Source organism: Hydra vulgaris, chromosome 15, assembly GCF_038396675.1.
Source record: "Hydra vulgaris chromosome 15, alternate assembly HydraT2T_AEP".
NCBI classification, from domain to species: domain Eukaryota; kingdom Metazoa; phylum Cnidaria; class Hydrozoa; order Anthoathecata; family Hydridae; genus Hydra; species Hydra vulgaris.
The window spans coordinates 40,627,501-40,654,979 of record NC_088934.1 but is presented as its reverse complement, the minus strand read 5'-3'; the positions used below and the strand labels follow the sequence as shown (position 1 = coordinate 40,654,979).

Below are 27,479 nucleotides of genomic sequence, written 5' to 3'. Positions count from 1 at the left end.
GGTAGAGGTTCATATTCTTCATCCTCATTAAAAGTAGTTGTTTAAGATTGTTTTCAATTTCATCATTCCGTCGAATAGCTTTTTCTTATTGACTTACACATGTCAATATAGAAATTACGTAAATTAGGTAATCCTAATGCTTATCGGATTTTTTATTATGCATTTTACTTATCATTTGAGGTCTGGCTTTTTACAGCTTTTTTTAATTGTCATAAATAATTATCAAAATATTTTCTTTATTGCATTTGAAAGAGTGTTTCAGATTTTTCTTCACAGCATTAAGGCAAATTTAGAAACATAATTTTTTTTTGAAATGATATAGATGAATCCAAGGGAATTCTGTAACTCATTTTTAAAGAAAATATAAAATATTTGCCAAATATATTTGCCAAATTTAGTCTTGCTTCAATATTGGTAAAACTTATTTTTGTTTTTTCGATATTTCACTCGCAGCACAAACAAACAGGGAATTATTTTTCACCGTTATTACTTTCTTATATAATTTTTTCCATTAATTCAGTTGTATTCAAAGAAGATTTTTTATGTACAAAGAAAAAAATTAGTTTCTGTTGACTTTTATTTGACGGTTCTTCCATAACTCCTCGCAGTTATCTAATGTTTTGAAATAAGGAAATACCAGTCGTAAAATTAAGAATTGTGAGTTATGTGAAATGCTGCTTATGTATGTATAAAAAGTCAGTATATCAAATACGAAACACTTATTGTTCGCCAGATGTTTGTAATACGTGATTCGAAGCAAACACGTCTAGTATTTGTTTCAAATACAAAAACGTTAATTACCCTCTAGCGGCTTGAAGACGTTATTTAAAACAAAATGAATAATTTAAACATTTTTTTTACAGACTTAAAAAGTGGGTAGAGGGGGCTAAATTAACAAAAGCCCACCCTAAAAGTTAATAGAATGTGTACAGTTGTGAGAGCCTATAAAATACAAAATAACGAATTCCTTTACTCAATAGAATGCAAACCAGTTAAGAAAACTAATATAATTGTTATAAAGTTCTGCTGAATTTGATTGGAGTTTTTTTTTTGATTGCATTAACTCTAAAATATGATGGCGGCATGCAAGCCAGTAAAATATGTTTATAAATTTGCATTGCAAACGTTTCCATAGACTTTGAATTTAAGATTCTAAATTGAAACATAGTTTAAACGAACCATCTCTCTCTCATATTCCTCTAGTTTTAACTCCAATAATAGGAGTTAAAATCTAGAACTGAAACAGTCTGGTAAATAATATGAAAACTGTTATTCATTGATTGTTCGAAGCCTTGAACAAGCAATTTTCTTTTTAAGATTCATTAAATTTTTTTAGGTTTTAGATTATTCATTCCGTATATTTTCACCGCTGTATAGGAATGTAGTTTATCCTTCGCCAGCTAGTTGCCATACTGAGGCCATATACCAAAGTCTGAAATTAAAATTTCAGCTCACTAAAGAGTTCTGAGTGCCACCCACTCATAAACCCTTTGAACCATTTGCGACCAGGCGTTACATATTTTTGAATAAACGTGTTTTATCATTTCCAATTAAATAATCTCTAACTAAACTTTGAACTTGATCTAATTGTCTACCAAAGTCCCAATCGCTAAGCATCTGAAGAAGATGAACCAAGTTTAATTCAATAAAAGAACTTAATTTTGTTGTATTGTCACTACCAACTACTAAATTCTTATTTGATTTTTGTTTGGATAACGTTGACTTTGGTATGCAGTATAATTGAGCTGCGCCTCTTAAGCTTAACTTGCCATTTCTAACCTTATTCAATGCGTTTTTTATTGTCTACTTAGTGTAAGACTTCTCGTTTGTTTTATTTTTTGCCATTAAAAGTTTAATAAATTTAATTCAATTACAGAATTTTTAAATTGAAGAAACGATGTACTTTGTGGTTACTTTGTGTACATTAGCACTTTAAATTCAACAGTAAAAGTGCAAAAGTACAAATTTAATTTATACGAAAGTGTGAAAACTTAAAAGACCCAAATGAAAAATTCAGTAAGTGTGAGAAAATAGTAAAATAAATTAACTTTAACATATTCAAAAAACTCAACTAGAATGAAAAAATAATAAACCTATAATCAATTAAGATTTATTAGGTTAACCTAATAAATCTAATTGATTATAGGGTGGATTTATTGTGTACGGTTTAAGGTGAAAACTGAAGAAAATTTTATTTTTGTCATAATTTTTTAAAGGAGTAAAATTATTAAAATCTAAAACTAATTTCGAATTAGGCAAAAAATCTCTAACAAAATAGCTTCCTTTGTTTTTAAACTACCTTTTTAAATATTTTATATTAAGAACCTAATTTTCAAAAAAAGTTTGGTTATTAAGGTGAGATTTTGTTTAAACTTAAATATTTTATTAAAGTAATCATCAGAATAATTTTTTTTGAAATTTTAAAATTTTCCACGCACTAAAAATTAAAAACTTTTTGAAATTTTGCAAATATCTTTATTTAAAGTTTTTTAAATGTGTCTGCTTCTGCGCACTGTCTGGTTTGTGGTACTTTTACTCTATATAAAGTATTTCAATATTTATGTCTTTAATAATGTATATTGTGTATATATATAATATATATTATATATATATTATATATATACACAATTATATATATACAGTTTTATATAAGATATAATATACATAATAATGTATATTATATCTTATATAAAACTGTATTTAACTATATCTTGACAGTATTTTTGAAACAACTGCAATAAAGAAGAAAACAGTAATTCAACACTGTATTAGTAGCAAATTATTCAAAAAAATAAATAAATGACAATTAATAGTAAAAGTGATAAAGAATTAAATTAAAGTTATATTTAAAAAAATGTTAGAAAAATATACAAAAAAAAAAAAATCTATTTACCATTCCATAACACACCATTATCTTGAGTAATAAAGCAAGCTGGATTTTGCAAACTACACAAAAAAAAATGTTTTATTGAAATTATAAAAATTTATTTGCATTAGTAATAAAGTCTACATGGTTTTTTTACTATCTTTATTTTACCTGAGGTTCTTTTTTAAATTGTGTTAAACTGGTCTTCATAAATTTTAATTGAACTTAAACTGTAAACATTAAATTTAATAGCTTTTAAGAATAAGGTATACAAATAATTTTTTTTTTATAATAACAAACAATTTTGTTATTATGAAAAAAAAAATTATTTTCTAAAAAACTAACAATTAAAGTAAGCAACTACCATTAATTTCCAACTTTAATTGTTTAACAAAACGGTTGTGCATAATGTACTTTTTTAAAATAAAAATATTAACATTAGAGAAACGTCAAAGTAGTTATAGATGTTTTACTATTCATGAATAATAGTTTATATTTTATTAAGTTGTTTAAACTTTTATTTAACAAAACATAGTTTTTAGCAAACTGTTACTTAAATATCAGAAAAGATTAATCTAAAGGTTATGAAAAATTTTACAAACAAACACTTCAACTTTAGATTAACTTATACTTTTACAGGATATTATAAATTCAAAAAGACAGATTCATAATTCACGTTTAACGTTAAGTTCAGAATAAACGTAGTTTAAGTGATTGTAACTTGCAATTTCTTTATAAAATTTAGTTTAGAAATAATCATGTGAAATAGTATAGATATGAAAATTTAGTTTTAAAATTATAAAGTGGAAAAGAATACTTAGGTCTTTTAATATTGTATGTGATATAAGAGATGCTATATAATTTTTGGATTTCTTAATAACGTCTAAAATATTCAACCACGATTATGACTTCTTAATTAATACAGTGAAATAAATCAGTTCGTACAAATTAAAATTCATGACTCGGTCTTTTCCTTGATACCATTATTTCTTTAATTTAGTTTTTAGAATATTCCAGTCATGTTTTTACGACTTGATTAAATCTATTATTTGTTTTTTTTACGCCAGGCCAAAAAATAGATTCTGTTGCTTCTTATTAAATCCTTTCTATCCTTTATATGATATATGTAACTTCTGCACCACAGATTTTGCTTTAAATTTACAATTATGACTCGCCGTTATTCGTCGTTATAATGGAGGGATATTTTTAGATATGGTTTAATACACAGCTACATTGGATAGTGCGTTTAGCGATCATCTTAAAGATTCAAAAATAACATAAAATACTTCAAAAACAAACCAAAATGAGGTTCAAGAATGTATGTATAAAGTATACATAGAAGAAATTAAACGTGAGATAGATAAAGCAAGATTTGTTTCCTTGCAAGCAGATGAAACAACTGATGTATCTTATCGTTCTCAGTTCGTCATTATTTTGCGTTATTTAAAAGGTTATCAACCAGTTGAAAGATTTATAGCATTTATTGATGTTCAGGATAGAACTGCTATGGGTCTTACAAATGTATTAAAAGAAGAATTAAATTGTTTTGGTCTGAAGGAAAAATTAATTGCACAGGCTTATGATGGTGCAGCAGTTATGAGCGGATCAAGGAATGGAGTCCAAAGTCTAATGAAAGAAGTTTACCCAAATGCCCATTATGTTCACTGCTATGCACACCAATTGAATTTAGTTTTGAAAAAAGTTTGTTCGTCGAATAAGCGAGTAAGAACATTTTTTTCTACTTTAAGTGGATTTAGCGTGTTCTTTACATCCTCGCCAAAACGAAATGATTTACTTCGCGAAATTACTTTTAAACAGATACCAAGAGTTTGCGAAACACGATGGAATTTTCGTTCAAAAATAGTTACTTGCATAAAAGAAAACAAAACAAAGATTGGGGAATGTTTTGATAAAATTATAAACGATGAAGGATGGGATGATACAAGCGTGTGGCAATCTGTTGGGTTCAAAAAATGTTTGGAAGATTTAGAGTTCAACTTTTTTTTATCTTTTTTTTATTCAATTTTAAAACATGTTGATGTACTTTACAATATATTGCAATCAAGTAACAGCAACACTATTACAATCAAGGAGACTTTTGAAAAATTTGAGTTATCTATAAATTTTGTGCGAAATAGCATTACTGATAATGTTTCTGGATCGATTCTTAACGATTGCGAAGAAATGCATGAAAACCGAATGAAACGAAACACATCAATCGAACTACTAATAGAAGATGCTAAAGATGCTTGTGATAAAGTTATTTACGAAATTAGCAACAGGTTTAGAAGCATTGAAATATTTAAATCATTTTCAATTTTGGATCCGAAAAATTTCAAATTTAATAGACAACATTTTCCTCGGAATCATATAAAAAATATTCTAACAAACTATCCAATGCTGAGTGAAGTTAAGTTGATGTCCGAACTAACCGTTTTATATGAAAATGCTGTTTTTAGTGATATTGGCACCATTAATGCCCTATCCCAGTTTATGCATGAAAATAACTTGATTGAAACATTTTCTGAAGTATCGAAGTTGATAGAGATTGTTTTAGTCACACCTGTGTCTACAGCCAATGCTGAACGGTGTTTTAGTACTTTAAAAAGAATTAAGACACTTTTGAGAAATTCCACAGGTCAAGATCGGTTGAATGCATTAGCTGTACTATCAATACATAAAGATTATTTACAGGATATTGATCAGTTTAATCAAAAAGTAATTGAAATGTTTTCTCTTATGAAACAGAGAAGAGCAGAATATTTGTATAAATAATATGCTTAAATCATTGTTTTTAACATCATTCTTTATTTCAAAATATATTATACCTTTATGAAAATTATAGTGTTACGTAGGTTTAAAAGATTCAATGCTATTAAATACTTATGCTTTATTTTGGGAGTATGCTAGCGCTTAACTCTCTCAACCAATCAAAAAACGCTAGCGACCAAAAAATTCCTCATAAACACCATAGTATCAGTTACGCTGAAAGTGAGTCGTTGCGATATTTTTTGGCTAATATTTCCTGGCCCCACCAAAGTTTATTGTCACCGGCCGCCACTGTATATATATATATATATATATATATATATATATATATATATATAATATATATATATATATATATATATATATATATATATATATATATATTATTGATTTTTTGACGAGATTAAATAAAAATAACTACATGATTTTTACTACTAAAAGTTTCATGCGTTTAGCAATCATCAGGTAAAAAAATACATTGTTTTTTTCGTTAAAAAATATACTTAATAAACATCGTCGCGTTCAAAAACAATTATAAAACTATAACTATTTGCGAGCGTGGTTAGGTTTTTTAATCTTTGGGCTCGTGGTTGTCAAGCAAGAACTTGTTTTCGTGACGGCACTTAGAAATAATTTCTGTTTTTTTATTTAATAATTTTTGCGTACCTTTGTATGATATTATGCAAAGTTTTTCATGAAGGCAAAGCAAGCATTTTTTCGCTACGTTGCTGTAGGCGGGGACTTGTTTAATTATTGACCAAGTTAGTTTTGGCGCTATTTTTAAGTTTTCTTTATATATATATATATATATATATATATATATATATATATATATATATATATATATATATATATATATATATATATATATATATATATATATATATATATATATATATATATATATATATATATATATATATATACAGTCGTCCCCCGGTTAACGAACTTAATTCGGAGTACGAACTAGTTCGTTATCCGAAAAGTTCGTTAACCGAAACGCGTTTTCCCATAGGCCGCCATTAAAAAATTTTTAATTGGTGGATTTTGCCGAAATAACGGGGGAAAAAATTCAAAAAGTTGTCCAACTTGATAAATAAAATAGGCAAAGGTGAAATGATTGAAACCTGAGATTTATGCACTTTTAAAAATTGAAACAAATTGAAATTGTGCATGAAAATTGCTTGTCAAAGTTTTAGAAAAAACTAAAAACTGAACATGAACATTGCTTATCAAAAATTGAAAATTCAACAAGAAAATTGCTTGTCAAATTTTTACCAAAAAATTGAGAATTGAACTTGAAAAATGCTTGTCAAAATTTTACGAAAAAATTGAAAATTGAACATGAAAAATCCTTGTCAAATTTTTTACCAAAAAATTGAAAATTGAACTTGAAAGAAAATTCAACAAGAAAATTGGTTCGTTAACCGAGTTCCGGTTCGTTAACCGGGGGAGGATTTTGGGCAAACTTTCGGTTCGTTAACCGAAAGTTCGCTAACAGGGGGTTCGTTAACCGGGGGACGACTGTATATATATATATATATATATATATATATATATATATATATATATATATATATATATATATATATATATATATATATATATATATATATATATATATATATATTTATATACATATATACATAAACATAAAGAGAGAGAAAAAGAGAGAGAGAGAAAGAGAGAGAGTAAACTGGGGTAAGAGTAAACGGTTTAGCCTTAGATTCAAATATTTTTTAAAAGAATATATATTTTATGTTGTTGTTTTTTTATTTATTTGAAAGAGAATATTTTACATTTTATAAATATATAAAAATTAAAAAAGGTATTAAGAAAATGTTAAAAAAAAACTGATTTTTGTAAGGAAAAAAAACGTTTACTTTCTCCCTTAAAATTCGAGAGAGCTAAACTAGTTATTTTTTTAATACTAATTTTTGTAAGATATTCAAAAAATTAAAACTAAATAAAGATTTTGAGAAAATCAAGCAAAATTAATTAAAAATAAAACGAAAACTGATCTAATTAGAAATTTAGTATACAAAAAACTTTTTCAATCAAATATATGAAAAAATAACTATTAATCAATTGAAAGAAAGAGTTCCTTCATCGGTAGAAGCAGGTTTGCTTCTGCCGATGAAGGAACTTGCATTAAAATGATGAAAAAGGTTGAGTTAAGGATGATAAAGCAGGCCTGTTTACTTTTTTTTTCGATTTACTCTTACCCTAGTTTACTCAGTTATAAAGTAAGTTGCACCAGTTATAATTGTGTATATATATATATATATATGTGTGTGTATATATTTATATATATAAATATACGGTTTAGCAATTATATTTCTTTCCCATTTATTGAAAGCTTAATCAAAAATCTTAAAAAATGCGAGGCACCGTTTTGTAGAGAGTTTTGTGCTCTCTCTAATGGTGTACAAATTGTTTTTAAAAATTGATTTTGCCTTAGCAAACCTAAAAATTCAAACCCTCGCAAAAAAAATGTTTTTTTTCTAAAAAGTCAACTGCAAAACTCCCAAAACTAAAACTAAATTTTACTTAACAAAAAAGTTGCTTTGAAGAAAATTTTATGGTGATAAAGATTCTTCTTTTTTCAAATTTGAACTTGCGTGTTCCGGAAAAAAGCTATGAGCAAAATACCAATATAAAAGTTTTTCGTGCGAAGAGTAAACAAGCTAATAGCTGACATTATACATAAGGCGCGGTTAAACTAATTAATAGTTATTTACTATTTAAAACGTAAATAAATTAGGCAGCCTTTGCTATTTATTTAAAAAAAATTAAAACAAAATGACTCGTACTTATATTCGTAAAAAGCAAATAACTTAAAACGAATAGGTATTGCAACTTGCAGTAGAACAAATCAAAAAGGTGAAAAATCACTCAGTAAGTAGCTTCAGAGGCATACAATATACCTAAGGAAACTCTTCACAAACGTGTACACAACAAAGTCATACATACATACATACATACATACATACATACATACATACATACATACATACATACATACATACATACATACATACATACATACATACATACATACATACATACATACATACATACATACATACATACATACATACATACATACATACATACATACATACATACATACATACATACATACATACATACATACATACATACATACATACATACATACATACATACATACATACATACATACATACATACATACATACATGGTGGAGATACAACTACCATACTAAGTATAGCATTTGAAGTTGTTCTAGTTTTAGTACTTATCTGTTTAGCTGAATAGGGTTTCGGCCGAACCTTTGCAGATGTCATCGTGATAGTTAGGGGGATATTTAGTATCTACAAATCAAATTCATCTGACTGTTGCCTCTACATAATATACCAAGACGAGAATGTTATTAAGATTTCACGAAACGATGGAGTCATAAACTAGGCGTCAGAGTAGCAGGCAATATTTCGTCTCTCAGAGCTTTCCTTGTACCGAAGACAAAATAACAAGTTATTTCAATACACTTCAAAAACAATTAAATAAATAACATTTCGAGCAATTTGTGAAAAAGGTAAACAGCGTATAATTTGCAGGCTCGGTGTTAAACGCCTTTTAAAATTGGTTAGTAGCAACGAAAATTTAATTACATTATCAGTAATTGTGTCAACGCTACCGGTACCATTCTGCCACCATGCGTAGTTTACAAATCAATGTCACGTCTTAACAAAGACTGGTGTTTCGGAGGATTATCAAACACCGTATTTACAACATCCAAGTTGGGTTGGATGGAAGAGAAACAATTTAATCAATGGCTCACTAAAGTATTTATAACGGCAAACAAATTAGTTTCAGGTAATTAGTTTGGTCTACTTAAATTGAGTAGTTAAGTTAATTAATCAATGAATCAAATGTTTTTTTAAATTACAAGTATTCACATTTTAGTCTTGGACGGACACTTCATTATTACTTACGATGTTCATATTACTTACGATGTTGCACGTATTTGCATTGGCAATAACACCAGACTGATATAGTTACCGGCTCATTCGTCCGACATACTTCAACCGTTAGACGTAGGTGTTTATTAGCACATTAAATGAGTTTGGCGCAAATTACTTACAGAATTTTATGCAGCTAAAAATTTTAACATCTTTACAAAAGAAAATTTCATTAAACTACAAGCAAAACCTTTTAGCTCCGGTGACGCATTTACACGAAAACAAATAATCACTGGATTTCAAAATACTGGTTTGTTCCCACCTGATAATAGCATAATTGATCAATTAAAATTACAGCCTGCTTTGACATATTCATCCGAGCCTGCTTTATCATCCTCCACTCAGCCTGTTTTATTATTTTAATGCAAGCCTGTTTCATCATCCTCAACCGAGCCTGCTTCATCATTCTTATCACAGCCTTTATCATCATCTAACATCAGTCAGCATCAAACTCCAACAGTTTGCCAACTTAATAATTTAACAACAACACCAGTGATTCCTGCTCAAACGTATTAAATGTTGCAACACTTCATAGAAAGACTCGAAGGCAATTTGAAATATGTTTTACAGCGCCACCACATTGACATGCAAAAAATAACCAAAAGAGTCAGCATTTCGAGAGTTGAAGTTTAGTGTCCAAGTACATCTCAGGTTCTTAAGAAACTAAACCAAGACGATGAAGCCAAAAACTCAATGCAATTAAAGAATTGCGAAATTCACTTCAGTGAAACCTCAGATGAGACTCAGCAAGTGCAACGTTCACAAAAACCGAGACAAGAAAAAGACATTACCAGGTGCAAAAAGTGTCGCAGAGTTTTAGAAGAAGCATTGCCAACTCAAAACAAAATATGATACCAGCGTGAAGCTTCTAGTTGCAAGTCTTGGGTTTGACAATTGTGTTCACCCAAAAAACACAAAATTAGCAATTTTGCATGAAAAAATGCCGCGAACCCTCTTCTACCGATGAAGCAACTCTTTTTTCAATTAATAAATAGTTTTTTTTCATATATTTGATTAAATAAGTTTTCTGTGAACTTAACTTTTCATAAGAATAATTTTCGTTTTGTTTTTATTTAATTTTGCTTAATTTTCTCAATATCTTTATTTAGTTTTAATTTTCTTAATACCTTACAAAAATTGTTATTAAAATTTAACTAGTTTACTTTTCCCCAATTAAAGGAGAAAGTAAACGCTTTTTTCTTTATAAAAGTTGGTTCTTTTTAACACTTTAAATATTTTTCTCAGTTTTTATATATTTATAAAATGTAAAAATTTCTCTTTAAAACAAAAAAAAAAATACACATAAAATATATTTCTTTAAAAAAATATTTGAATCTGAAGCTAAACCGTTTCGTCTAACCCCAGTTTACTCTCTCTTTCTCTTTCTCTCTCTCTCTTCATGTATATATATATATATATATATATATATTTATATATATATATTTATATATATTTATATATATATATATATATTTATATTTATATATATATATATATATATATAATATATATATATATATATATATATATATATATATATATATACATATACTAGTATTATTATTATTATTATTATTATTATTGTTATTATTATTATTATTATTATTATTATATTAAAATATTTAAGAAATGCTCAAGTTTCATATGCTTTCTATTTAAAAAACTCTAGTCTAATACGTTTATTGTTTCCTTGTTGTTTTTAGGAAATATTGGTTTTTAGGAAATATTGGTTTATGATTTTAGTTGATTATATTTAGAGTATTTTTTTATTTTTAAAATTTTTAAGAGTAAATGATTGAATCTACACTGCAATCTTCAACTCTATAGATACACCCACTAAAAATTGTTTCTGTAACTCTTACAACCAAATACCATATTTATTCAACGTTGTCATTATCTAAATAACTACTTGTCAATTTAAAAGAACTAATGCTTTCATGACTATAAACACATACTCCATGTCCCCTATTTATCAGTCTGTTTTGTCTTTAAAAAAAATGACTCGGAATATTTTTGTTGATGATTCACTTTGTCATTTTTCATATATCATTACACCTGTGCTTGCTTAACTTCAATATCAATAAATATCTTATTAAATTTGTTGTTTAATATTGTTGCATTAGTATATAAACAAGGCAGATGACGGTATTTTCTTGTCAATTTACTTGATTCAGATTTTAATGACTCCAATTCCTCGAAAACCATATCAAAAAGGATCGTTGACAGTATATATATATATATGTATATATATATATATATATATATATATATATATATATATATATAATATATATATATATATATATATATATACATATTTGACAGTATATATATATATATATATATATATATATATATATATATATATATATATATATATATATATTAGAATTCGTATTATAATCAATATTTGAAAAATTGTGAACTGCACATATTTTGTAATATTTTTTTGGCATATCGCATTATACTTGAAAATTTACACCATTAAGTTAAAGAGACTTGAAAGTTGTAAACTTTTTTATTTAATGATTGTTGCAGGTTTTAATTTGGGTGTCACGTTTTAAATGCAAGGTCAGCGGTCACAGTTTGTTTGTTGTTCTGAGAGTTATCCTATACAACCCAGACACCTTAAACAACTGGCATGATGAAACTTGAGACTTACATTGAGGTTTTACAAACATAATTATTACGAGAGAGGTTGAATTATTAGAAAATTGGATTTTATTAAAACATTATTATAAAATTTAGAGGGAAGCAAAAGAAAAATACACTAATGCAGAAGATACATTAAATATTGATAGACTAAACAAGGTAAACAAAGTTTGTTTTAATTTAATATAGGACATGGTAGATGTTTGTTTTTATAAGTTACCCTAACTTAACTTATTTATGGTTACTAATATTTACAAAAATAAGAGCAGGAATCTTTGTATTTCTTGATTAGTCAGACTTCTGTAGACATTTTTCAAGTATTTCAAGTCTTTTACATTATAAATCAAATGTATATGTTTTTTTATTGTTCCTTTCTTTGTTTAACTTTCTTTATTCCATAATTGATTCGAACAAGTTTTTTATAATGTCATATTCTTATCTAACTATTTTATGCAAGCAAAATGACCATGTAAATAAACTTCACCCACTATCAGAACCTTAAATAAAGTATTAACAAATGTTTTCACAAAAAATGGTTATTTTTATGCGTCAACGGCATTTTTGAATCATATAGATATATTTCGTGCATAGCAAAAAAAGTTTCAAAGCCATGCTCTAACTCTTTGGTGCCCTGTGCAGAAAAGGTTGATACCAATTAAAAATTTATCTCAAAGACTTTATAAAAACAATTACCTAAAGACGCCATAAAAAAGAAGCATCTCTTGTGGGTAATGAAATTCAAAACGATAGATCAAATAAATGCTATTGATTTAATTATTATGGTTAAATTTAATAAGACTGCTAATAAATTAAGTAAATTAAATGTTGGACCTCCTCGTGCAGCTAACATCCTACCCTTATTACATCGTTGTAATGTTACTTCTCTTTCTCTTTTCTATTAATGCTATAATCGGCATTTATTGTATGTATATATATAAACTATATATATATATATAAATTATATATATAATTTATATATATACAAGTATTATATATATAATTTATATATATACAAGTATTATATATATATTTATATAATGTATATATATATATATATATATATATATATATATATATATATATATATATATATATATATAGCATTTGAAGTTTTTTATTGTTTATTATATATATATTAGATCATTAAATTAATGAACGGTGCTCTGACACTTACGCTCTACCATCTTCCATACTCAATAATAGTGAATTTGAAACCGTCTATAGCTATAAATACTGTTGAATTCTGCTCAATGAGAATCTTGATTGGAATGAACAATAGATAAAAGTGCACAACACTATAAAATTAGTAACAATTTTACTCAAGCGCCCAACAGATTCCTATTCACTCTAAATACCACAATCACTACCATCAATTAGCAATCCTTCATTTAAAATTACCTACGTATTCTTCGTGATGGTGTCAGTGACCTTTACCTCTCGCAAAACATTGGCAGCTCCGTTGCCTTTTCAACACCTAATAATCAGTTCTTCTTCCTGAGTTCTTTGCTAACTTTTACTCATTAATTAACAATTGATAATATTGTACAATTCATTATTTGCAGCGCTATTCAATTTTAAATTCAGTTTTAAATAGAAGTTTATCAATGAAAAAACAAAAAAAAAAGGAAATATAATATTATGTATATATATATATATATATATATATATATATATATATATATATATATATATATATATATATATATATATACACACATATATATATATACACACACATATATATATATATATATACACACACACATATATATATATATATATATATATATATATATATATATATATATATATATATATATATATATATATATATATATATATATAAAGTTTTTATTATATCTAGTAATATTATATGTATGATACTTATTTGTTTTTTTTTATTTTCTTACTGCATTGGGGTTAAGAATATTTCTGAAAATATGTAATAAATGACTGTTGGCATCATTTGCTTGCGTATGATTAAATTTGACTAGAAACAACCAGAATGTGTCTGCAGTTTTAATAAATAATAATTATGAAAGGTTTGTAAATATATTTATAATGTTAATGATATACAGTCTTGTTTATTGGAATGACAGGGTGACTTAGAGAATTTTTCGAGACTACCAACTTAATGGTTGATGATGATATTTCCTCAAATTATTAAAATTAAAGTATTGTGAGAAAATAGATTTTTTATTATAGAAGAGTGTTAACCAAAATTCATTTAAGTCTTACAATATATTAAAGTATAAATAAAATGTAATAATAAATATTATAAAATATAATATTCTTTTTTATAGCACTTTACAAACAACAACAAGTTATTGCATCAAGAAAGCGTAAAGAAAGCGTAAAGAAGTAGTTTTAACAACGATTTAAAAGCCTTTAATTTGAAGACAACCGAAGACAGACGTTACATGACTACAGAATTGTTTAGAAAGTTGCCTAATAAAAATGAAATTTTAATGTGCTTTTTCTTCGAAATAAATAAGCATATAAAGTTATATAGTTTTTCTTTTATATACTTTAACAATTTTAAAGTAGTTCTGCAAAATTTGCAATGGTTCCAAGATGAGCAAACCCATCTGGGACCCCAAATATTGCCGGGATCCCAGAGGAATTTTTATATGGGGCCCTTACGGGTTATTATTGTTGGATATGTTTGGGACCCATACTGGTAACCTGGCGGGCAAACCAATATGGGCTCCGGATGGAAAACGCGGGGAAAAACTCGCGGGATCCTGGAGGGCTCCCACATGGGCCCAGTTGATAACCTGTATGGGTCCCACACAGTACCCGTACAGGTCACAATGCTGGATGGGCTAAGGTGCAAACTAAATTTTCATTAGTTGGTATTCACAAGCTTATTGAGCTTTGTGTAAGTAAATACTATTTTTTATGAGTAAAACAAAATACATATCTGGAAAAAATTTTTTCAGATTGGTTTGTCCATTATGATTATTATGTTTGAAGCCTATTTACAATTTATCAAATTTAGTGCTTTTAATACTCCACCAATAACTTATAAAAAGTACGTTGATAATGACCACGCTCAATTTTCTTATATCGACGACGCAAATTCTTTTTTAAATATTTCAAACTATACGTGATACAGTCATTTAGTATACTATCAAATACCAAAATTCTCAAACTAAACTAAATTTTCTAAACGTTTGCATTTCCAAAAATCAGTATTCATACAAACAATTTTCAAATATCGCCAAATATTATAAGCTATCACATTAAAAATCATTAAAAAAACAAACATATAGTGTGAAAATTGCAAGAGAATGTCTTAAATCGCGACAATGGTAACTTAGTGATGACACGCCATTGGAGACAACTTTTTGTTAAACTTAGCAAGTCAAAATATGCTCGATGCAACGACACCATTTTTGTTTTTAGGTTTTATAAATTTTGTATAATGATTTTTTTTGTTTGATGGTTTTGTTTGATGGTTTGATGGTTTACATACTTTTAGCCAAAATATCACTATTAAATAATAAAAATGATATATAACTGAACATGATGTGTTTCTATCAATTAAGTATAAAATATATTTTTAACGATGTCATTTAAACAATATATATATATATATATATATATATATATATATATATATATATATATATATATATATATATATATATATATATATATATATATATATATATATATATATATATATAATATATATATGTATGTATAATTTTTTTTATGTTTATTTCAAAAGTTTTCCACAGCATGACATGACATAACGGGTTATACCCGTTATATCATGTTTTCATACATAACGTTTATATAACGCCAGATTTCGTTTTTTATAACCATTAATTACCGTTATGTTCAATAACTGGTAGGAAATAAACTAAACGGCAAACACCATTATACTTTTTTTTAATAGAGATATAAGGCCGGGTAAATAAAAAAAAAAAATTACTTTTACTCAGCGTTTTTGGAGTAATTGTTCAGCTTTAAGTGAACAAAATTTTGAGCACAATCACTCATATTTTTATTCACGTAAAGTTAAGCAACTTACTCCAAAAACGCTGAGTATTTGCTCAGTCTTAATCAGCGTGAATAAAAATTTCAGCAAATTCCTGAAGTTTTTTTCACGTAAAGCTGACCAATTACTGAGTAAAACCAATTGATTTTTTTATTCACATTTTTTTTTTTTTTTTTTTTTTTTTTTAAACATCTTCGCTTCCAACAAGGCTGCAAGCAGCCACTAATTAAAGTTGGAAGTTACTGTAAGAGAAAAGATGAAGGTTGTAGAGCAAGATAACGATTGACAGATGATTTAAAAGATTGCAAATTATATGAATCAGGAAAGCAAGATGAAGGAAGCGTGGCTTATACATTGGACGTAACGACTAATTCCGGTTATGCTCAACTTTAGAAGGTTAACAGGTGTTTATTTTACTAGATACAGCTAACTTTTTAAAAATAAGCAGCCTTATTTTTTTTAATTAAAAGAATTATCAAATATGATTTTTATATGGAGAATGCATTTTATTGCGTTATTAATAATGAAAGCTAGAGTAATCTAGTAGTGAGTTATTTTTGACTTATCAACTGGAAAGAGGAAGCTAATGATTCTAATATTTTTTTAAACTATTGTTTTAAAAGCTTAAAGTAGTGCAAAAACATCATTTAGTTACAATAAGTCATAAAAAAAAAGTATTTTTTAAGAAATTAATAACTTTATTTATTGGTAATAGATATTGTGTATTTGGGTGTGTCATACTATTTGAAAATTTAATTTTGCCTAGCATAACTAAAAACGGGGTACGGTTTAAGATTAGGAGTTCAAGAATAGTAGAAAATCAAAAAAACAAAGTTTTAGTTACCAGATGCCGGGGGGGACGCGTGGGGGAGAGAAGAGAGGAAGGGGAGGGTGAGGAGAAGGGATAATTGGAAAAAAAAATTTATATATTTTTAATTTTATTTCTAAAATTGTTATAAGATTTTTTCTATTTCTAAAACAATATTTTTATTTCTTAAACATTATCATGGCAATAAAGTTTTGTTTGGATAGCTACGCAACATAAATTTTTGTGATAACTCTTGTCTTTAATCCAATTATCTCTCCTATGTTCTATGAAAACATTTTCACATGCCTGGGTGACTTTCTTTACACATCTTTCGAAAGGTTGAGTGTGGCAACACTAATTTGACAAAACCATTGGTTTAACAAAGTATTCTTTGATATCTCTAGTTTTCATACGACATGTTAATGGTGATTCAAACATTTCATTTCAATCAATTAGATCTTTGAGAGCAAATTGCTTTAATAATGATATCTGGTGTCCTTCTTGGTGTAACATATAGATATTCTTGTTTAACATTTTCATCAGCTCCTCTTATTTTAAGAATTAAATTTAAACTTCACTCTTCTTTGTTTTCAGAACAAAGCATAGTTTAAAGAGTAGACTTAGAAGGCATTACCAAGCAGATCGTTTTATAGCTGATTGACTATACGTTAAATATCTAGTGACTGGTGTTAAAGCTGGTAAATAACTTGTTTTGGTCCTTTTATCCTTCTATAATTAACTTTTAACTTTTTTTTCAGTAGAAAGGTCTTTCACTACATTATTACTCAATTTAAAATGCTATCATCAACTTCAACCTTTTAACCCTACAAAAAGTCTTTATTTCAAGATTGCTTGCTTCCAATAAATCCATTCCATTTTTTATTGCTTTTAAATTCTCCATTTAATAGTTTAATCAGATGTTTTAATGGTTAATCATTAGTGTGTACAGCACAGACAATCTAATTTAACTTTTGCTCCTTTAAATGCATTATTATCCCTTCCCAACTAATGTTTGGATTGGTAGAGTCTCTACCGTGTGTGCCAATGATTCTCATTTCAGTATTTTCAAAGATTATATCTACTATAATATCAGCGTGTTTCTTTTTTGCTTCTTTAGCCGGTGTGAAATGAAATAAATACTTCCCATCAACAGAACAATCAGTGTAAAGTTCTTCTTTAACTTTAGCAGGGGCTGTTTGTCTAACTTATTTACAGTTAAAAATATATAAGTCAGATCTTTTTGTCCATCAAAAAATATTCAGTCTATAATCTCTTTATCGTAGTAATTAACAAACTGATGGGTAACATTATAATAACTTTATCCTTAGCTATCCAATTTTACTGTGATCAAATATTAATCTATTGTCATTTTTGGATACAAGTCCTACATCTACCCATGCTGCAGTAATTATTACTGCACTTGCTCTTAAATCTCTGAAATAGTTTCTTGATTTTTTTAAACGTTTTGAGTTTTGATTAGAAACCTCATTTTTATCAAAATTAAACTCTTCAAATGTTTCGTATTTGCAATCTTGTTTAACTTAAGCATTGGTTTAGTTTAGAGTCTTGTGTTTTTTTCTCTTATTAGTTTTCTTCTACTCTTTCGTTTGCAACTTTCCTTTTAAAAACTTTTTGAAACTTTTTGACTCCTTCAAATCAGTAGGCCAAAGTTGATAATGGCTAAGTCTTTCATTTTTCTCGCTTGGCTAAAAAAATGTGGCAATAATTTGTTTACCTATAAAAAATTATAAAAAAACATTTTTTTTTTAACCAATCAAATAAAAAAAATTAAAACTCATTCATTGTCGGCAGTTCAACTATTTGTAACTCTTTTCCAGATCTCGAATATTTACGTAGACAAAGATAATATTAATATTGATAAATCATGCTTAATAACCTGGCGAGGGAACTATTTTTCAAACAGATTTGATCTGAAATTTAGCTTACTTGTTTGTATCACATGTATTTGCGACCTTTAGTAGAATTAAATTTACAGCTAATTGTGTTTTACTTTTGTGAGTGGTTTTGTGTTCTCAAATAACACCAAAGCTAAAAAATATGTTTAAACTGCATATTTTTTAACTTTTTTGGTCAAAAAAACTTTTAGTGTTGTAATTGCATATGTAAAGGATCACAAGCCAAAAATTTAGTACAAATTTATTAACGGTTGCTGAAAAAAAACCCTGTCGTCATTTATTCATTTTTGGGCTTTTGTCCATCAATAATTATGCACATAATTAATTTTTCGAATTTTTTAAGTTTTTGCCTTTGTTTTAATCATATAATACATGTTATGTACTATAAAAAATTGAAAAAAAAAAGTTGAAATGCAAGATTTTATTTTAATGGTATACTACCACCTTAAGTTCTCGCTTTCCGCCAAGTTCTAATTTTGATAGCTTCACAATATATAAAAATCAATAACTTGTATACTTAGTGTTTAAAAAATTAATAATAAAAAAAAATGTCTGTGTAGCCATTCCAAAAGTTACCTTCTAAAAAATTTGTCAATTGAAAATAATACATGCAAAGCCCTCTTTCCCCTCCCCTACCTTCCCTTTTTTTTTAAGTACTCTATAAATCAAATTTTTCTGAAACAGTTTTGACTACTAGATGTGTTATACTTATCTTTTATTAATTTCTGTAGACAAGTTTGCTGTAAAGCTTGTAAGATAAACTTGTTAATTTAAGTTAAAAAGAGTTAAAGTTGATCCTGAAAATATTAAAATATGAAAAAACTTGCACTTTTCGCAATTTTCGAGGCAAATCCCTGGTTACTTGAATTTACTTAAATTCGAATTTTTTGATAGCTCTAAATTAATTATGTTAAACTTCAACCTTTTTTTAAAAATGTCATGGAAAAATCTGAATTACATTTAAAATGATAACGATACAGTGCTACTTGCAGAATGGAAATACAAAAATTAACTTTACGCTGCTGATATTTGAATTGTTAAGTTGTGACCATTATTACAAAAGGCTGTGCCACCGTGATAAAACAGTAACTGCGTTAAGTGTGAAATATCTTTAAGCTGAAGATGCAGCACTTTTTATTGAAATAGTTTTCAAGTAGTGGCTTACTGTCAACAGTAAAGCAAAAGTTCTAGATAGTAGATTAAATGATATTTGATGAAAGCCTGTTACTTTATGCAATGAATGACAAATAGATTTCTTAGAAAACTGTCATTCTTACTTTGCTGAAAATTTGAAACGCCTATTTAAAATTATTTAGTATACCATTCCGCTCATCCCCTTCCTCGTCACTTTTAAGGCAAAGCAACATATTAGTTTACAAGTTAATAGCATTCATGACTTCTGGCTTCACTTCATAATTTATTGCTTTTGGTAAATGAAGACTAAGTTCATTATTGTTGATTTATAGCTCAATTTATGTTGCACTTCCTTGCCAGAATTTTTATATTTTCAAGTTTCCAAACATAGTTAATCGAGCAGACAGTGATATGTAGCAGTGTGAGTGTAAGTATTATAAATTTTCCCTCTTCAAGTGTAGATATCATCTAATAATAGTCAAACTGAAATCTTCGATATGTGAAGTTCATCTTTTACTAAGGATGAAATTGTCATCAGTTTGATACAACAAAAATACACCATTATTAAAAACAAAGCTATGGCAGGATATAGAATTATTGATTTTGTCTGATGTTATCAACGTTTAGAGCTGTCCAACTTATCTCTTTAGCATAAATTGAAAACCAAAGCGAACGGCTAAGACTTGCTTTTAAACTTTCTATTGCTTTATCAAAGTGTAAATAAATAAATGAATTTTTTACTTTTAACTTAACCATTAAGAAAGAAAACTATCATATAAACATTCGAACAATTTACACTATAAAGATTCTTGGATTCGGACATTCCAAAAATTAAAGGTTTACAACCGTCATGAACATGCCGAAGCCATTTACGCAAAAATATTATGACAAACTTGTTGAACAAATTACTAATATAACAGAGGAAGATGCGCAATAAACAATGGCTGATGCTGTATCTGATTCAAGAAGTGTCAAGACGATAATGATATTTAGGATATTGGTGTATCATGTAATGGTACTTAGTAGCGTTGGGGATTTTCTTCATTAAACGGTGTGGTTACAGCACTTTCATTGGGCAGTGGGAAAGTTTTAGATGTTGAGGTGATGAGTCGGGTATGCATTGAGTGCTTCTTAAATCAAAAACTTTCTTGAAAATTTCTCCCACATTTGTTAAATAAATTTTGTTTGTTCTGCAGGTGGAATAAAGTATGAAGGTGCCAGTCCTATTTTCTAGCGATTAAATAATATACATAAGTTGCAGGACGTTAGCTTTTTAGGTGATATAGAAAAAGTTACAATAGTGTCAAGGATGTTTATCCTAATATTGAAGTAAATGAACTAGAATGCGTAACACTATCAAAGAAAAAGTCTTTTCATTACATATGTTAAAAAGCTAAAATACTTATTTGAGTTATAAAAGTGAGATTTAGTTATAGTAATATATATATACATATATAAACTACAACCAATAAACTATTTAAGTCTTCATTGTAGGTAATATAGTTTTTAACGTAAGTTAATTTAAATATGTTTGCTCTAAAACTTTATTCAAAATTTTTTTTATAAACAAGTATTTTTTTTTTTTTGAAGTTTGTTTACAAAAGCAAACACAAAAAAAAACTTTAGCCATGAAAAAAGTTGGCGTTCGCTAATGTTACGGAAAACGAGTAGTCGGGGCTTGTAAAAGAAGGCCTTGTAGAAATTAGATCGGCTAAAAAGTGACGACCTCGGACACTCCCAGGCAAACAATTACGTTGGAATAGCCAAACAATGATCCTTATGATAAGAGTTATTTTTTCGATTTTTTAATTTTAAAATCTACATAAGAAAACTTTGGATACTCTGTATGAGGAATTAAATGGAGTTATGCTTTTTTTACAATATTTAAGTATATTGTACGATGATTTAAGTATTGTTTGATCTAATATGGTTGAATTTATCTTTTTTTTTTCCTTTTTTTTTTACATGGAAAGAAATATGTCAGTAAAAGAAAAAAGTGATAGTATAGGGAGAGGTCAATGTCAGCAGCTAGTGACGCTATAAGAAAAAATGAAAAAAGAAAACAATAAAACATAAAAAAAAATTAAGAATGCCAGCCATATACTACACTCCGTCTAAAAAATTTATATAATACAAAATAGAGATGTTATAAATTTGCTGTACAATAAAGCTAAATAAATATCATCGAAAATTTTACGAAGAAAATGTTAATTGCTACTGAAAACCGCGAAAACCGTGCTTTATAATTTACTGCAAATGTATTTCTTTTTACTCAGTTAAAGGAAAGCTATGAGCACTAGATTTTTTATTCTTTCTCAGTTGAGATTAGTGTGATGAGAGTGTTAAGTTTTAGTAAAATAAAGTTTATTTGCGGCACTCAAAAAAAAAAAAAAAAAAAAAAAAAAAATATATATATATATATATATATATATATATATATATATATATATATATATATATATATATATATATTGCCCATGTAATATTTGCATAAGTAATGTAGCGATAAACTAGGCAAAAGTGCTTAAGCTTTAGATCATGTGAATTTATGTATGGGATAAATTGATACAAAATAGTAATGGTTTTATAAGTTTTTAATTGTAAATATTTTATATGTCAGAACTATGATAAATTTTCATGCGCAATAACTTCTAAAAATTTTAATGTTTTAGCATTTAGTTTTACTGATGGATTATTAAATCATTAACATAAACTAAAAATAAGAATATTAAGTATTGAGGATTTCTTATTTTAAGTATATTGTTTTCTATTAGATAGATAACTTTTTTTCCAATGATATAATTTGTTGCATACCTCGTACGATTTTAGTTTTTCGAATAGAATATAGTAATTAACAGTGTCAAATTGCTTGGATAAATCTATGAATGCTCCCAGAGTAAACTTTTTCAATACCATTAGTTTTTGGTCAACTAATTCAATAATGCCATTTTCACTTAATGTTTTTCTTGAAGTCCAAATTGTTTTGGATTATAAAACTTATTTTTTTGTGAAACAATCAAAATTTCTATTATAAACTGCACTAATTTTTTCGGAGATTTTTGACGTAGAAGTTGATAAAATTTTATTTACGAGACTAATCCTAACATTTTTAAAGTCGTCATTAAACTCTTTGGATATTTTCTTAGGACGAAATATATATGATTCATTAATATTAATTCTTTGAGGTAATACTGACAATTTTATTTGACTTCCATCACTAACTAATGATCGTGAGCTTTTTATTATAAAGAAGTAATAAAAAAAAATTTTATATAGTTGGAAGGAACCTGGTAAAGTTACTCCATAACATTCTAAAACATAATAAAAACTACATTTATTTTTTATTTTTATCCAGGATGTTTTGGATGCCAGGATGTTAACAATCATACGGCAAACAGACTAAACTTATTTTTTTGCTTAATGAAAAATAAAATAGCGTTATATTATGTTCAGTCCGAGTTGGAAAACCAAATAGCTCCAAACCCTTTCTTGGTTAGTACCAAAAGTCATGAACAAAATCTAAACAAAAAAATGCAAAGCAAAAAAAATTCAACTTTTGTCTTAAAAGATATAATCTCCGAAAAGGATTTTCAAGTTTTAAAATAGGCAATTGAGGGCTGGAACTCAAAAGAACAAAGAGCAGTCTTCAAAGATATTATTGATGAAATACTTCCAAGGTGATCATATTACGTTATTTTCAATACAACTTTGTTTATCTGACTTGTGTTACTAGCATACCATAATCAAAAATTAAAATATTGGTAAACAGAAAATTATATATATATTTGTAGTAGTCCAATGCTGTATGAAACTTACGTTTTACTTTTATTCTTTTTTTATGAATCGAATAAAACGGTTCAATGGAACTCCGTTATGACTAACTCTAGTGTAAAATAAGTCTTGCGCATTTTTTAGTTTATAGGTTGATTTCTTTTTCATAATGTATGCGAACATCATTAGTTTTTGCATTATGCAGGACACCTGAGAAATAATCAGCTAATATTACTAGAAAACTGACTAACTTCCTATTAATCCTGCTAAGTGCGAGCTTTTCCGAACAATTCTGTTACGTTTACGTTTAATTCGGATAAGCTTTTTAAATTCCAAATTATCTGATGGTATTTATTCACTACCGAGTAATCCTAGTAAGAACTTACTGAGTGCCCATCAGGATTAAACGAAATATTCAGTTGGTACTTGGTAAGTTGTCAAAGCAAATATAAAACATTGATTTAATTAAACGCCACCTTTTTTTTATTACACGTAAGACAAGTCACCTAAATCTAAAATAGCATTTTTAGATACAATATTTTTACTATTTAATGTTTTTTATTTTTAGTGGGAAAATTTTTTCACTAGGTAATAATTGCATGGTTAACAAAGTAAATTATGAATGTTTGTTTATTGTTTATACGGCTTTTAATATTAACTTTAATGGTTATAACAAAATTTTAGTATTTTTTTTTTCAGGATTTGAAAGAGCGAACTTTTCGAGCTTAATAAAGACTAAATAATAAAAAATAAGACTAAAAGGTTAACTCTTTTATAGAATATATAAAAATATACTTTACTGATAAATATGTTTTTGTTTTCATTGTTGATTGCTCTATGTGTTGCATGTATTTATGTATGTATGCATGTATGTATGTATGTATGTATGTATGTATGTATGTATGTATGTATGTATGTATGTATGTATGTATGTATGTATGTATGTATGTATGTATGTATGTATGTATGTATGTATGTATGTATGTATGTATGTATGTTTGTATGTATGTATGTATGTATGTATGTATGTATGTATGTATGTATGTATGTATGTATGTATGTATGTATGTATGTATTTATGTATGCATGTTTGTATGTATGTATGTATGTATGTATGTATGAATGTATGTATGGAGTATGTATGCGGGTGTGTCCACAAACACAAACATACACGTGTATGTACGCATGTGTTTCATTTTAATTTTAATCGCCAAAGTTACATTCAATAAGCACCTAGTAATTGATTTGATTTATCTGTTTCATTTATATATTATGAAATTTAGCATAATTACTCATTGATCATGTTAAATTTATAATACATATATATATATATATATATATATATATATATATATATATATATATATATATATATATATATTATATATATATATATATATATATATATATATATATATATATATATATATAGAAAGCATGAGTTTTATAATTATTCATATTTAATAGATACTGTTTCATATTTTCATACACTTTTAGATTTTTCATGAAATCCAGAACTATTATGGATGATAATGAAAGGCATTTCACTATCCTAAAACTATGGTAAATTGAATAAGCTTTCTTGTTGTAAAATATTATAGATTATTAAGTTCTCGAGTTACATTATGTTTTTATAAGTTTCATAATAGTTACAGTTATTGTCGAATTAGTCAAAAGTAATTAACCAGCGTTATTAACTGTATTTTATAAATGTTTTAGTTATACAAAGGTACACTTCTTTATTTACTATATTTATAATTATTTTATAAACAAGCGTCTTTATTGCTTAGGTAACAATTTAAGTTACACTATAACAAAATAATGTACTACTATAGTAGTTTAATTAGGAAAAGGTGTTGTTTTTTTTATTATTATTATCTGTGTTTAAGTAAAAACATAAATAAAATTATTTATAATTTTTTACTCAAACACATATTTCTTGCAAAAAAAATCCTATTAATTTAATTCCTAATCTTTAAAACATAAATAACTTAAACACTAAAGAAAAATATGAATTTCTACTAATAACTTAAACCCATTTTCTGAATTTAATACAAATAATTCCTACTAATTTCTAACAAAAACCTGCTTATCCAACCAAGGGCCGAGTAAAAAGTTTATTATTCCTACTAGTCTTTAACAAAACTTGCTAATGCGGCAGTGGCCAACGAAAAGCGTGTGTATTCCTACTTTGTTCCGATTAAAACCTGCTTATAGTACTAAGTTCCATGCGAGTAATCGTCAGGAACTCAGCAAGTATGACAAATACGACTTACTAAGTACTTGATAGGATTAGTTAAAGAACTTAATAAACACATCTATTATAAAAGTTTGTTGTGTTTCCTTAGCTACCCAGAAAACAATAATGTAGTTGAGTTTTTGTAGACCTATATAAGGCATTTTGAGCGGTTTGAAGTTTTGCTTATTGGTTACTTCGTGGACTATTATTAATCTACTATAAGTTTCCAGCCGATAACTTTTCACATATGATGTAATAGCCATTTTTGGCGGCAGTTACTAACGGTCAACTAAATAACCATCGAGCAAAACTATATCGGGCCGCTCAAAGTGTCTTTACAGGTCCACTAAAACTACTCTACAGAACATTTGCTGAGTAACTAACATTTTCATGTTTAGTTAAGGCAGTCATTATATCCCATTTTTTGAGAGCTGCAATTTTCGAAATAATATAATTTTTTTTTTTAAAAAGAATAATTCAAAAAACTTGAGAATGCAATATGTAAACCGTTGCCGTGTTAAATACGTTTGTTATACAATGTATAAAATACAATTCCTTGGAGATTTAAAGCCGTGTTTAACAGTCTTTTAAAGATTAAACGAAAAAATTAATTGCATTTGGTTAAGTTTGGTTTAGCTTTAAAAACTTGTAAGAAAATATGTAATAATTTGTAACTTGTAGTAAAACTTGTAAAAAAAAAGGTTGTTTCATTAAAATGAAATCATAATTAGATAATTCCTTTTAATAAAAAATATTTTAACTAAAGGAATTGATGTTCAACTAATACCAATCATTGACTTTAACCTAATTAGGGTTGCATAAACACTGGTATTATGCATAATACCTGACGGTTAACGAAAGACAATTGTGTTGTTATACAACACAACTGAACTGTTTTTTAACTTTTAAAACAGTTCACATAATCTATTTTTTTTTTAGTATGTTCATTACTTTTATGTAAGAGAAAAACAAATTTCACAAAAGAAAAACAAAAAAAAACACATAAAAAAACTATTACCTAGTGATAAAACTTATAAAAATACACTTCAAAAATAGTAACTAAGTTTATCAATGCAAGTGAAACTTAATGCAAGTCATACTTAATAAATATTTGCATTAAAAGTACAATCAAGTATTAGTACATCCTGCAACAAAGTCTGATATTATTTGTAACGTTTTTAAAAACTGCTTTTTTATGAGTCTCATTACTCATTAAATCATAACTTATTAAATCATTTTAAAAGTTTGAAAACCCTTACCCTTTTAAAAGTACTCTTAAAATGTTATTAGATTTATTTACTTAATGCTTT

The 27,479-nt window shown here is 26.8% G+C and overlaps 1 protein-coding gene across 2 annotated transcripts in view; it reads right to left on the bottom strand.

Annotated features, from left to right (window-relative positions):
* The window catches only part of LOC136091357 (uncharacterized), a 126,108-nt gene that overhangs the window by 2,698 nt on the left and 95,931 nt on the right, over positions 1–27,479 (bottom strand). For both annotated transcript variants that reach the window (XM_065818830.1, XM_065818829.1), the window contains one exon: positions 2,894–2,946. In XM_065818830.1, coding sequence (XP_065674902.1) covers positions 2,894–2,946 — 53 coding nt within the window. The remainder of the gene's footprint in view (positions 1–2,893; positions 2,947–27,479) is intronic.